Genomic DNA, 14,538 nt, shown 5'->3' on the forward strand with positions numbered 1-14,538 from the left:
CTCCTCCTCAGCTCCACTCCTGCTCAGCTCCACTCCAGCTCAGCTCCAGCTCCACTCCTCCTCAGCTCCACTCCTGCTCAGCTCCTGCTCTGGTTGAGAGCTCCCGCTGTGTGTGTTGCGTGTGTGTGTGTGGAGACGCCCTGAGAGCAGCAGCAGTGTTGTTGTTGTTGTTGTTGTGGTGGTGGTGGTGAGCGCCAGTGGGAGGAGAGCGGTGCTCCCGGCATGCCCCGGGCTGCTCCCGGCATGCCCCGGGCGGGCTGGCGGGCAGGGAGGCGGCCTTCTCCTCCTCCTCCTCCTCACCGCCGCCGCCGCCGCTCAGTGACGGGGACCCGGAGCTGCTGATAGCGAGGGCCCGGCGATCCCCTCCCCCTCCCCCACTCCCTCCCAGACCCCACAGCCACACACACTCGGCGGAAATGCAGTAAAATGTCCCGGTGAGTGAGTGAGTGAGTGAAGTGAGTCAGTCGGGGTGGGAGGGAGGGAGGGAATGGCCTCCTCCTCCCCTCCTCCTCCAGGCCCGGAGCCTGAGCCACAAGCCTCGCTCCCTCCCTCCCTCCCTCCGCGTTTTTACGGATCGGCAGCGATGGCGCCCTCAACCCTCACCGCCCGCCGGCACCACCACCACCACCGCCCGGCAATCACCGCCCGGCAATCACCGCCCGCCTTCGGCAAACACCCACTGACTAAACCCCCAGCCTTCAGCAACCCAAGGCCTGCCCGCCATCCCCCTCCCACCCCCCCCCCCCGCCATCCCCCCCTCTGCCAGCCCTGCCCGCCATCCCCCCTGCCATCCCCCCTCTGCCAGCCCTGCCCACCCCCCCCTGCCATCCCCCCCCCCGCTCTGCCATCCCCCCTGCCATCCCCCCTCTGCCAGCCCTGCCCACCATCCCCCCTGCCATCCCCCCTCTGCCAGCCCTGCCCGCCATCCCCCCTGCCATCCCCCCTCTGCCAGCCCTGCCCACCACCCCCCTGCCATCCCCTCCCCCCGCTCTGCCATCCCCCTGCCATCCCCCCCTCTGCCAGCCCTGCCCACCATCCCCCTGCCATCCCCCCCTCTGCCAGCCCTGCCCGCCATCCCCCGCCTGCCATCCCCCCTGCCATCCCCTCTCTGCCATCCCCCTCTGCCAGCCCTGCCCGCCACCCCCCCTGCCATCCCCTCCCCCTGCTCTGCCATCCCCCCCCTGCCATCCCCCCTCTGCCAGCTCTGCCCACCATCCCCCCTGCCATCCCCCCTCTGCCAGCCCTGCCCGCCATCCCCCCGCCTGCCATCCCCCCTCTACCAGCCCTACCCGCCATCCCCCCCCCCCCTGCCAGCCCCACCCACCCTTGGGTACTTACCCCTTCCTTTCCCTTCCCCCCCACCCCCACCCTCTGCATTGCCCCCCTTGTGTAACCCCCAGGCTCCCCACACTCCCTGGTGCCCGCGGCACGTCGCCGCGTTTCACCCACAAAATCTGCAGCCGCTCCACTTTACGGTCTCGTCTGGGAAGCGCTTTGAGGCGTCTCGAAGACGTGATAAGGCGCTACATCAAATGCAAGGATTATTATTATTATTGTTACATCGCCTTCCCCCAGCCCCACCCCTGGCAATCACCCACCCACCCCACTAACACCGCGCTCTCTGGGTGTGTGTTTGTGATTTGCCAAGGTTTAGTTTCGGATCTGAACTTGTAATTGTAACAATTTGTAGTTGTTTGTAATTGAAACCAGATGTTGTAGCTTTGATACTTTGCTAAGATACGTGCCCAGCACGTCTATTTATTATAGATCAACAACAACACCAACAACAACAAGATTACATTTGTATAGCGCCTTTCACATCGGCAGGACGTCCCAAGCTGTCTAAACGTCTAAACCTCAACAAGTGTTGAAAAAAAGAGCACAGGATCGTTTGCAAAGAGGCGTTTGACGATCCTTATTTTCTTTGCAACTATCTAACCACTTATATAAAATGTATGATATTGCATTGAAACCAAGTTTCGGCTCCTCTGGAATTGCATTAACGATTTGCATTTATTTAGATAGTGCCATTCACGCAGGACGTATTTTAAACAAATCTGTTTTATATTTGGCTTTGTTGCTTTTCAATTCGTCTGATTCATTTGTTGACTTGCAATCAGTACCAATCTCAGGCCTTATTTGGATAAACCATATCTAACTAAAAATACAAAACGTCCTCCCGATGTGAAAAGCGCTATACAAATGTAATTTTGTTGTTGTCGTTGTTGTTCTAACCACCTGTTTTCATCTGAAAAGCTAATGCCTCTTCCTGTGAGATTTCCGGGCTCATCACAACAGAATGATGGCAACAGTGAGCTACATAATTAAAGCAGTTCTAATAATAAACTGCAAGGATAATTCGTTTATATCAAGTTCCTTTTTTTATCTCAGCTTGCTACCATTTACGTTTCAAACAGTTCAAACATTTTACTGATTTCATCTGAGTTGCTTACAGTCGTTTTCCATTTAATCATCAGTTGTTGTGAAGTTGGTAAATAATGTTGTTGATTAGCTCCATACTTTTTCTGTGGTACATGAAGATACATTCAGATCTGGTGTACTCAGATAGATTCGGAACCCCTGATTTTTTTTCCCCCTGATATCAAACTCCGTGGAAAGTGGATAAATACAGCACTGCATGTCAATTTGTTGAATTATTTCACATTTTAGGATGGTATAGTACATTTATAACGAGTTGTTATTGGAGAGTTTGGATCCTCAAACTTTTGTTTTAATCACCGATAAATTACATTGTATATTATGTCATATGACAATTACTGCTTTAATACCATTTTGTGACATAGCAAAATAAAAGAAAATTATCTGGTAAATAGATACATTGGTCACAAATGTAGAGGATCCCATTTCTTTCAGATCATCTTAATTCGATGTGAATCTCAATTTATTGCTTCCTAGGCTAGATTTGGTCAGTAATTTTGTGTTGCTCATGGAATCTTTTCCAATCTGTCATTCAACAGATTGGAAAATAATGGTTTTGAAGTCTGGAGGAGTAGGGACATACGAATAGTAATTTTATGGAAACACCCACGTAACTACTTTTGCTTTTTAACTTAGGATATCAAGTGATTATGGCATCTAGACATCAAAATGTCAGCCAGAGTGTATGTTGTGCTGTGGAGGATGAGCTTGTCAATAGAAATCAAAGTGGAAAAAGGATGCATTCTGATGACAATGAGACTATGAAACAGGTGAGAAAAGTATTTTTATGCACAATATTCTCAGCTACATAGATTATTGTACATAATGAAATATATATAGAATGTTTCATTTGTACAATTGTTGTTCACCAGAATGACAGTTCACTGACAGTTCCTTAAGTGGTAAGAACTAACAATTTCATGTTATGGGTGTATGGTTCTTTAACTCTCTAAACAGTACACTAAATTTGAACCATGGAAATAACAATATGTGCAAACACTTTGCCAGACAGAACGGTTATCCTAAAATGCCTTTTCAGAAACAGTGCAATAATGCTTGTAGGAGATGGGGGCCCTTTTACCTTCACTCATATTTGTTTTTTCTAAATATTTGCAATTATTGCTAATACAGTTGAATAAACTTGTATTTGCATTACAAAATTACAATTTTTTATGATCTTATAGTATATCATGAATCCTTTATTCACAGTGATTGTTTGTTTTTAATACCAGGTTAGAACATTGGAATGTAAAAAGGTGACTTCTAAAATTAAAAGGTGAGATGACAGCTAATTTAACTCTTGTGGTTTTCTAGATTTCTAAACTTGCAAAATTACTCTGGCTAAAGGGAACATTTCACTCTATAATAAAGTTTGCTTGCTATCTGTTCTCCAGTTATTATTAATCACACCTCACTGACCTACAACAACAACAACAACAACAAGATTCCATTTATTGAGCGCCTTTCACGTCAGGAGGACGTCCCAAGGCGCTGCACAGTTGGGTCATGACCCGAGCAGGGGGGAAATGGTCAGGGTGAGGGGAGGGAAGGGAGGGAGAGAGGAGGGGGGAAATGGTCAGGGTGAGGGGAGGGAAGGGAGGGAGCGAGGAGGAGGAAGAGAGTCGAGAGGGGAGCTGAAGGCACGGTCAAAGAGAAAGGTTTTGAGACCGGCCTTGAAGGAGGAAAGGGAGGAAGCAAGGCGAAGGCACTGGGGGATGGAGTTCCAGAGCCTCGGGGCTGAGAGGCTGAAGGCCCGACCACCGATAGTAGGGCGGTTGGGGCGGGGGACGTGGAGCAGACCGGAGCCAGAGGAACGGAGGGTACGGGCAGGTAGGTAGGGGGATAGTAGGTTGGAGAGGTAGGAGGGAGCAAGGCCGTGAATGGCCTTGTAGGTGAGGATGAGGATCTTGAAATCAATCCTCTGGGGGATGGGGAGCCAGTGGAGGCGAGCGAGGGTGGGAGTGATGTGGTCCCGAAGCCTGGTGCGGGACAGTACACGAGCTGCAGAGTTCTGAATGACCTGCAGCTTGTGGAGGGAGGTGCGGGAAGGCCGGCGAGGAGAGAGTTCCCATAGTCCAGCCTTGAGGTGACAAAGGCGTGAACCAGGGTTTCAGCAGCGTGAGGGGTGAGGTAGTGCCGTAATCTGGCGATATTCCGGAGGTGATGGAAGGCGGTGCCAGTTGTGGTGCGGATGTGAGGGAGAAAGGACAGCTCAGGGTCGAACAAAACGCCGAGGTTCCTGACTGGCTTTGAGAGGTGGAGAGTGCAGCCTTGGATGCTGATGGTGTCAGCGCCTGAGGTGCGGAGGCGCTGACGTGAGCCAATCAGGAGGGCCTCGGTTTTTCGCACGTTGAGCTGAAGAAAGTTGTCTCTCGTCCAGGACTCGATGTCGGACAGGCAGGCTGTCAGGACATCGGTGGTCGTGGAGTTGAGAGTAGAGGAGGAAAGGTAGAGTTGGGTGTCATCCGCATACATGTGGAAGTTAACCCCATGTTTGCGGATGATGTCACCGAGGGGGAGCATATAGAGGGTGAAGAGGAGGGGACCGAGGACAGAGCCCTGAGGGACACCACATGAGACAGTACGGGGGGTGGAGGAGAAGCCATTCGTTGAGACGAAGTGAAGACGGTTTATAAGCTTTATAAGCTCTAACAGCTCCAAAATTCTGCAGCCAAGTTGTCTCCTGCACCAGACTTCATGTTCCCTTTCCCCCGCTCCCATTTCTCACCCAGCTTTCCTGTCTCTTGGTAGTGCATTGACATTAAATCTTTGCCCTGAGTTTTAAATCCTTCCCCAGCTCTCCATCTATGTAAGCTTCTCCTATCCTCCAATCTTTTGGTTCTGGCAAATGGCTTGTTTGTGCTCCACTTCTTCAAACCTACCATTGGTTACCAAGCCTTCAGTCACTATATCCATGACTGCTAGAGCTCTCTTCCAAATCTGTTTGCCTTGATTTTCTTTTTCACTGCTTATAAACTTTCTTTGACAGTGACTTTGGTCAACATTTTTAAATCTCCTTGCCCCTGCTCACTTCTGATTAATTCGGCCAAGCACTAGGCCCTTGAGAAGTTTATTCTTTGTGAATGGTGTTATACAAGTCCAGTTTTTATTAGCAAATTGATGTGTGCTCTGTGGTAGATTCAAATTTGACTGTATCATAATTTTGTTTCTGGTTTGTAGCAGTCTGATCTGAATTGTGGGGACTGACTTGATTTCAATAAGTATATCTTTTAAAATCTCAGTGGGAGGAAATGTTAAATTGAGGATATTCGTGATTTCTTTTAAGCATGAGAGAATTGAGGATCTGATCACAATGATTTGCTAAAATAAATGTTTATTCATGATATGAAAATCCTTTTTTTAAAAAGGATTGTTCACTGTGTGTGTGTGTGTTTCTGCTTCTCTGAAATGTTCCCTAACAAAAAAAGCTGAAGTTCTACTCAAGGGATGACATGAATGGTAATAATAATAATCCTTGCATTTGACATAGAGCCTTATCACATCTTCGAGATGTCTCAAAGAGATTCACAGAATATACTGTAAAGTGAATTGACTGTATATCTTGTGGGCAAAATCACCATGTATTATGAGCAATTCTGTTGTTGTAGTTCACGAGAAAAGTAGATCAGGGAGAATTTCTGTGCAGTTTTCCTTCCGACTATGCAAACTTAGTTCAGGGAGCGGCACAGCTTTGTTTTGCTGCAAGCAGATGAGAACATTATCTATTTTATGTTTCTCCTCCACAGATTGTCAACTGGACAAAAAAAGAAACAATTGCCCAAAACTCAGAAGGTGAGGTATTCAGTAAAGAAGACGAGAAATTCTATTCAAAGCAATTTGGGCAACACCGAGCAGCACCCAAAGTTCTGGGGCTGTGACATGGCCAATAAAGAAAATGAAGTGGTTTCTTCAGGGACTCTGCCTAACTTATTTAATGACAACCACAGCAACCAGCTGAGCTCTGTTGATTCTCCTACTTCACAGACCGATGGTGCTTCCACAACATGCAGGGACTATTTTCCACAGGTGAGAATGTCAATGAAGCTGCTGCCCTACATAGTTTTTTTTTACTGTGGTAAAATCCTCTTGGATCTCATTCAAATTTTGTATTCAGTGTTTTCTGTTAACATTAAAAAATGTGTTTTGGGGGGAAATGAGGGGAAAAGCGAAGAATATGAGCACTTTACATGAGTTCTTGGCAACTTGTTGAATACGTGCCATTATAGTCTGCCGTTCACTCAGTTGACGTGGATGGTTGGGCTGTCAGCAAATGGTTTTCATTGTGCTGGCAAGCCTTGGCTTTGTTCTCTGATGTATGGGCCCTTTGAAAATTCCAGACTGGTTATATTTTGTTGAACAGTTTTAACTGTTCAACAATGTGGTGAAGGACTGAGGAGCATATGTAGCATGGTACTGATTCTGTGTGAACAAATGATTTTTGCATAGTATGGAAACTGACAGTTGGGCTTTACAAAATGTTTCATATTTTGTGCTTTTCTGAATTGTTTCTAGCTTTTCCAGTATTACCAAGAACATTACACTAAGAATATATGATTTTATGAATCCCCCCACAGATCTCCAAGGATCATGCTGCAATGATGCGAGTGCTGTTTGGCAGGAACCTGAGACTAAATGTGGCTCTGACATTTTGGCAAAAAAGTGCAAGTGAATTGGTAGCTTACCTGGTCAGGTAATATCCTTTATTCCTATTGTCCTATTACAAATTACATTGTTGATCATAATAGCAAACTTGAATTCCCAACTCTACCTCCACCCTTGACTCCAGGACCGCTGTGCTGACAGAATGTCTGACAGACATTAAGTCCTGGATGAAATCTAACTTTCTTCAGTTGAACGTCAACAAAACCGAGGCTCTCCTAATTGGCTCCCGTCAGTGCCTCCTCACCTCAGGCGCTGATAACATCACCATCCATGGTTGCACACTCCACCTTGCTAAGCCAATCCAGAACCTTGGGGTCTTGTTTGACCCTCAACTATCCTTTCTATCCCACATCTGCGTCATGACCCACTCTGGCTTCCCCCACCTCTGCAATGTCGCCTAGCTCCGACACTGTCTCACACTGCAGGCTGCCGAAACCCTCATACACGCCTTCATCACATCGAGGCTCGACTATGCAAACTCACTGCTTGTCGGCCTCCCCAACTCCTCCCTCCACAGGCTGCAGATCATCCAGAACTCTGCAGCCCGAGTCCTCTCCCGCACTAGGTTCCACGACCCTGTCACCCCCATCCTTGTCCAACTCCACTGGCTTCCCATCACACAGAGGATATAGTTCAAGATCCTGGTCCTCACCTTCAAAGCCCTCCACATTCTTGCTCCCCACTACCTCTCCGACCTCCTAACCCCCAACCACCCTGTTCGCTCCCTCCACTCGGCGGGTTCCGGCCTGCTTCACGTCCCCCGCCTCGCTTGCCCCACTATTGGCGGGCGAGCCTTCCTTCACTCTGCACCCACCTTCTGGAACTCCATCCCACAGCCCCTCTGTCTCACCCCCTCCCTCGCCACCTTGAAAACCCACCTCAAGACCCTCCTCTTCGACGGTGCTTTCAATCTCCCTGCTCCCCCCCCCCCCCCCACCCCACCCTCCACCCTCTGCCAGCTCGGATCCGTAACTCTGTCTGTCCAGCGCCATTAAATTTGTAATGGATTCTATAGACTAAATAGATATCACAGTTACTGCATATTGAAGTTCCTCTGAATTTAGTGCCTGTCACTTGCCATGTTTGGTCCTCCCTCCCTTTACCCAAAATGACATACAGTAAGGTCATAAGTATGTTTGGCCTTCTCTGACCCCCTCAGTACCACTCAGATTTTCTGTGATTAAGATGCATGCCGCTATTTTACCAAATTTCACTAATTACTTCCCTCAACTGCAAGGATTATTATTTATTTTAAATGCCCAAATGTGTATCCCATCCAGTCCTGGTGTTGTGCTATCTTTTAGCGCCTTCAGCCTGTATGTCGCCTTATTGTCAGTCATTGCTTTCATTGATATACCTGAATGTTTGTGTAATAGGATCCAGGATGTTGCTGTCATTGCAGATTGTCTACCAGTGATTACAAAGAGGTAATTTTTGGATTAATATTTTGTCTACCTACTGTAGAATCTTGTTACAACCAGGTTCGCGTATTTAGGTGTGGGCTCTGAAGTTTGCATCCATCCAGCATTATAATTCCTTCAAAGAAAAAAATAAATTGGTCATTTCAATCCACGACTGTTTGTGGGACACTGCTGTGCACCATTGGCTACCGAGTTTCGCCCACAAAGTATACAGTCAATTAAATTTGCAGTCTATTCGGTGAAGTGCTTTGAGACGTCTCAAAGACGTGATAAAGCGCGATATCAAATGCAAGGATTATTATTATAATTATTATTACAATGCCGATCAGTGCTTTTGCATACACAGCACATGCAATTGAGCCCCATTAGAACACTAGTTGGGATTTTACCAACTGCTAAGTACCAAGTTGTAACAAAGCTTTATTATATCTTCTGATAAATGTAATTGATTTCCATGGTGAGTCAAAATTAATTTTTTCACTTTGTTTTTGCTCATAGTCTGGAGGAAGAAAAGCAAAGTATCTCAATAGGTTGTTGTGTTGACCTGTTACCATTAGCCCAAGAGTTATTAAGAAGCCGATTTGAGGAGTAAGTACAATTGAATTCATGAAATATACAATCCTATATATTCAGACAATTGTATAGATGATGTGGGAGAATGCTCCCCTCCGTTTGCTGAAGATAGAACCTTACCTACAAACAGTGAGCAGTGACCTATATCCTAGTTTGTAATGATGTTCACCACCCTTTATAGTGAATCCTACTTCTGGTGCACAAATCTTTTGTCATTTAATAATAATATAAAATTTATATCTTCACTTGAATAAACTAGGCTAAAATTATAGGGAAAGTTTTGTAGGTTTTTAATCATGCATTTGTTCAGGAAACATTTTGTCCCTGATCAATTCTGAATATTTTAAGAGGCTGCCCAGTGGTTGACTATCTAACTGCAAATCCAAAATGAAAGATTTGAAAGCAGATTGCCAAGACTCCAGGCCTATCCAGTTGAAGAAAGTAAACTAGTTGGCTCATGCTGTACTGGGCTCTGAATTTGAAGTGTTCTATCTCGGCATGAAGGAAGGAGGGAAACAGATTTATCTCCAGTTGAACAATATTTCCAATAGCAATGGAACATCTCGCACTGAGAACATTGTGTTTAAATATTCTTGCATAATATTGATTTAGGAAAGACCAGAGGAGATTCTCTTCCCCCCCCCCACCACCCAACACAAATAATGTTCACTCTTGTTTGGTAACTTTTTAAATAAAGTTTTAATAATATACTATTTGAATGATGTACAATACTTTAATATGGATCTTAAATCGTTCTAATAAATGTTTGCATTAGATTAGCATATGCTATTTTCAAAGGTTAAACAATATCCTTTGTCCATCTTCTGGCGTGACTTAACACTTGCAATTGTCATGTTTCAGATATTTGATTGTTGGTTTAAACTGGCTCCTAGCTGTCATTAAGCGATGGTGGCCAGAGCTTTCTGCCAATACAAAAAATAGTAATGAAGCTCATGAAAAAGACCAGTAAGTGAAAATCTATTTTTGGTTTACTTCTTTGGTTTTAATTAATTTTAAAGATTATGGTTACATTTTTGGTGTTGTTCAAACAGAATAGTTCATTTGCTCAGGGTTTAAAAATCACCTTTCTCCCTTCCACTAATGAGAGCAGAAAACGAAAGCTGAAGGTCAGTTCCTTCAGTGCCATGCGGTACCTCAACTGAGCGGTCGTACTTAAGGTGCATTTTGATCAGCTGTTTAATGTCACAGTGGATCATATCTATTCTCAGCTGACAAATTTTACAGCAGAGGTCATTGGTTAATGAACAGGAGTAACTTAGCCCAGGGATGCTGAAGCTAGTAGTTGTAGCACTCATCTATTGCCTCAGTTGGAATCAGTTCACCCAACACAGACTGAGATTTAAACCTTCATCCATCTGGGCTTTATGGCTGTGTGATTTACCCTTACCAGTTAGCATGCCAGGGATCAGTTTGTTCTGTTATGTGCCCTCGTGATCTATCAAAAGTCGACTACAAAAAATCACTGGTTTACTTTGAAGATTTTATGTATTTGTAGCCAATTTATCCAAAATGGTTGCAAGCATTTTAATGAACCTTTTCTAGTCATCTATTTGGATTATCTTTATTGTATTGTGCTTGTTACACAGCAGAAGGGGCAGTGCTTCTTAGAGATACCCTTCCAGGGCAAGTATGTAAACCTTAATGGCTTCTGTTGTGTTTGATGCTGTGATCATTTAATGCCAGTCAATGTGTTTTATTCATTACCCCGCATTGGATAGAACAAGTAAGTTATACCTACTTACGGCTGTTAATTTATTGTCTTGTCTGAATTTAGCATCAGAAAGGCACTAATTGCATTCTATTTAAACATCCCTGAGATAAAATATCAACTGGAGTTGGATAACTATAGTGTGAGTAGGAACTAGGTCAAAATCCAGTACAAGCAAGCTAAATAATCTTCTTCTTTTGTGTCCAGTTAAAGTAATAGATGTCATTGGAATGGCAATCCAGTCTCACCCAAGCTAAATTCTAGGGAAGTGGAGAGCTGTGACTACAACAACAAATTACATTTTGTAAAGTACATGAATGGTACTCTGGCAATGCCTAGTCTCAATGGTTGGTTAATTTTTTAAAGTCAGGAGTTTGGCTCAAGTGACATAAAATGTTAGTGTTTCAATGTTCTGAGAGCTTTAAAACATAACCTTGTTTGTGGAAAAAAAGTTACCTTTACATTGACTGAAGTAATCCACAAATTGGTTTCAGGAGTTGAACTTCAAATTGAAACATGTAAACTGGATTCATGATACATTTTATATGTAGAAGTACCATTAACATTTTAGTATAAACATTTTAGTATTCATGTGTAACCTACAAAATCTCTACATTTGAAATATTGTAATCTCTGTTCCAGGAATATTCAGATCATGAAAGACTGGTTACAGCAATTAAGAGAACAACGCTATCATTTATCTTCTGTTCCAGGATATACTGGTAAAGTAGCTAAGGTAGGAACTGGTTGGTGAAAGCATGCTTTTTCCTTCAGGGCTTCATAAAGCCTCCCTAAACTAGCCGACTCGGCAATGTTGAGAGTTTCCTGAGATCACTTGCCCTTTTAAGGTTTATTTTTCTACCTGGGGAAGAGAAAAGCATCTAACCCTTGGTCTGTGACTGAAATGTCATGGTGCATGCCATTGGCTAAAGAACCAGAGTACTACAGAACCTAAATTGGAAGAATATTTTTGTTAAAGTGTTGGCAAGTTAATATCCATGAATTATTAACTTGCAGAATTCGAAAACAAACCAAATTTAAAGCTCATTATTTTCCCCATAGTAGCAAGTGTCTTTATAACACCACACCACAAAAATAATTTTATTAATTATTTAGAATCATTCCTGTGGGCTATTTTCAGTAATAGGCAATTGCAATGTAGCTTTGCACAATTAGAGTTTGCGTGTTCATGCAAGGGCATGTAAATACTACTGTAAGGAGTTTATAAAGGAAAAAGTATGTTTTGCTTCTTTCTGTTAGATGACTACCATTGCAATTTAATTGCCCTGTTATAGTTTGGTAGGTATCCAAGAAACAGGCACAAATGGTTACCTAGTGCTATTCTCAAATGCAGAATCGTAAATCAACAAAGCATCAATTGACTCAGTAGTGAGCTAAAAGGCTGTACCATTGCCTTGGAGTTTAGATGATATTTGTACAATGGAAGCCGGTTAAGCCGGACACATCGGGGATGGACATTTTGTCCTGCTCAAGACATGTCCGAGGGTAATGGTGATAAAATGATTCGGGCCAGGCGTTTTGTTTTGTTTACCCAACATTTGGGGTTAAACAGCATCCAGCAAAAGCGGATTCCACTGTATTTTCATATTGTGCTCAAGCTTTGACATCTTCTGAAGACCTTGATTGTTTTGCAATTCTGTAAATATACTTGCTCCCAATCATTTGTTTATGTTGGCTGTAAATAGTAATCTGATATATAAGATAACCAGAATCACCAAGACCTGTAACATTGCACATTTTTATATGAGGTGTCTGCTTGTTTTTGATTTGGGTTTTATTTCTTCAGAGTGTTGGAACGTATCTGGAGCAGTTGCACTAACGGCCTGTAGCATCCAGTAGACTTCTTGTTCGTGGACTCTCAGCAGTTAAATGCTGCTTTAGGACGGCACCGTACAATCCTAATTACTGAAATGTTTAGGAGATCAACACTGCAAAGTGTTGTCAGCAGTGAATTCAGCAACGCATTGCTCTGCGGAGAACCTCCTAAAACCACTACTGAAACCTAACAAGCTGCTTCACATTGAAGTGGTGGATTTTGCCAAGAGGCATACTCGACTCCGTGAGCTGATGATGTGAAGCTTTCCGATTCCAGATTTATTAGTCTAACTAGTACAGGACTAGATCTGTATCATTCAATGAAGCCGCATTAGTGCCAATCAGCTGCCACTGAAATGTTGTTACTTCAGGGCTTTTAGACACTGAATGTAACTTGTGTATATTTTGTTTCGACTTAAAAATAAGTTATGATTTCAATAAAGGAGACTCAGTGGAGCATGCAGCTGTTTACTAATCAAGTCAACAAAAGTGACCATAAAATGTGCATAGCACTGTATTCTTTTATTGCCTCGTTAAAATAGACATTTCATGTGAGTTTGCACCTAAATAATATGGTTGGTCTTTACATATGACCTATTATACTACTTGTGCATATTTTTAAAAGAAATCTTTTGAAAGGTCATTGAACCACTAATTGTCAATTGGGTTAAATATATTCTGTGATTTTCATTTTTTCCATCCTTCTCCCTCTTAAAGTACTTAAAATCTCCAGTGGATAAGTGGCACATGCTAGTATCACTATTGTCTAATAGAAAACTATGAATATTTTACATTGTAAATTATTCGCACTGTTTAGACGAATGAGAAGGTATGTATTTATTGCAGTTAAACACATTGCAAATCATTTTTTTAAAAATCTGACTTTTGTTTTGCTATTTTCATCCCTTGGATTTCCTTTCAGCTCTAATGCAGAATACTGAGAGGTTTAGAAACTACTGGGTATGTGTGTATTTGGAGGTTTTCAGTGGTTGTTAATCTGATCCAAACTTTATATGTAAAGCAATTTACTGAAGAAATGTTTTGCACACTAATTGTAATTGCTGTATAGCTTCAAATAATAAGATATGTAATTGCACAACAGATAAATTGGCATCTGTAAGAGAAAGCTAAATTAATGTTTCCATTGTGACCCTTCAGCAGACTAAAATATTTGAGCTTCACGAACCACTAAGAAAAGCAATATTAGGTATAGGTCAAACATTTAAAATACTAATTGTATTCACAAAGAATGCAGCTCATGATGCAATGCTAACAAAATTGTGTCAAGTTATGCAGCTATTAGAAAGTCCAAGTCACAGAAAGGTGGGGTGAATGCCTCCTTTAATTTTCTCACCGTTAATGCAGCTGGCAAGGGAAACACTTGTAGAATAAACAAGGCATCACATCTACTGTCAAGAGTATTTTATCATTGCAGTTCATCTTTTGCCTCTAGCACCTCTGCCTGTCTGGTAAAATGTGCGCTGCTTAAGTATACTCTTGAATACGGTAATGTAATCAAGCACATATCTCCCATCATTCATGCTGCTGATTGTCATAATTGATGCATTTTGTGTTGGTGATGCTGTAGGTAAAGGCATTGCTACACTGCTATTGTTTCCTTATGGTGTTGGAGCTACCCAAATAGAAAACAATAGCAGAATGGAGAACCGTTCCAATTGTTAAGCAGCTTCCCTTTTGTGCCACTGTGTGACACACACTAAACATAGCCTAACAATCGTTCTTAAAGTTTACCCAAAGGAGTCATTTAAAGTTTGAAGTTAATGAAATAAATGTTCAGAGCACCAAACTTTAAAGTGTTCATGAATTACTGCATTTGGATAAGGCTTGGATTGAGCTGTGCAGGAGGCCAAAAATAGA

General features: G+C 43.2%; 1 protein-coding gene across 2 annotated transcripts in view; it reads left to right on the top strand.

Moving 5' to 3' along the window:
• The first annotated feature begins 281 nt into the window (after positions 1 to 281).
• The window catches only part of katnbl1 (katanin p80 subunit B-like 1), a 14,462-nt gene continuing 205 nt past the window's right edge, over positions 282 to 14,538 (top strand). Inside the window, exons 1-10 of one of the 2 annotated variants that reach the window (XM_042338334.1) lie at positions 282 to 434; positions 3,076 to 3,209; positions 3,672 to 3,715; positions 6,186 to 6,465; positions 7,014 to 7,129; positions 8,478 to 8,528; positions 9,021 to 9,110; positions 9,957 to 10,061; positions 11,467 to 11,560; positions 12,632 to 14,538. The exon at positions 12,632 to 14,538 is cut by the window's right edge and continues 205 nt beyond it. In XM_042338334.1, coding sequence (XP_042194268.1) covers positions 3,090 to 3,209; positions 3,672 to 3,715; positions 6,186 to 6,465; positions 7,014 to 7,129; positions 8,478 to 8,528; positions 9,021 to 9,110; positions 9,957 to 10,061; positions 11,467 to 11,560; positions 12,632 to 12,664 — 933 coding nt within the window. In that variant the 5' untranslated portion in view covers positions 282 to 434; positions 3,076 to 3,089 and the 3' untranslated portion in view covers positions 12,665 to 14,538. Of the gene's footprint in view, positions 435 to 3,075; positions 3,210 to 3,671; positions 3,716 to 6,185; positions 6,466 to 7,013; positions 7,130 to 8,477; positions 8,529 to 9,020; positions 9,111 to 9,956; positions 10,062 to 10,705; positions 11,227 to 11,466; positions 11,561 to 12,631 lie in introns of those variants that run through there. The other variant, XM_042338335.1, reaches the window with a different exon arrangement.

This window comes from Callorhinchus milii, unplaced genomic scaffold (assembly GCF_018977255.1).
Source record: "Callorhinchus milii isolate IMCB2004 unplaced genomic scaffold, IMCB_Cmil_1.0 Scaffold9, whole genome shotgun sequence".
Taxonomy (NCBI): domain Eukaryota; kingdom Metazoa; phylum Chordata; class Chondrichthyes; order Chimaeriformes; family Callorhinchidae; genus Callorhinchus; species Callorhinchus milii.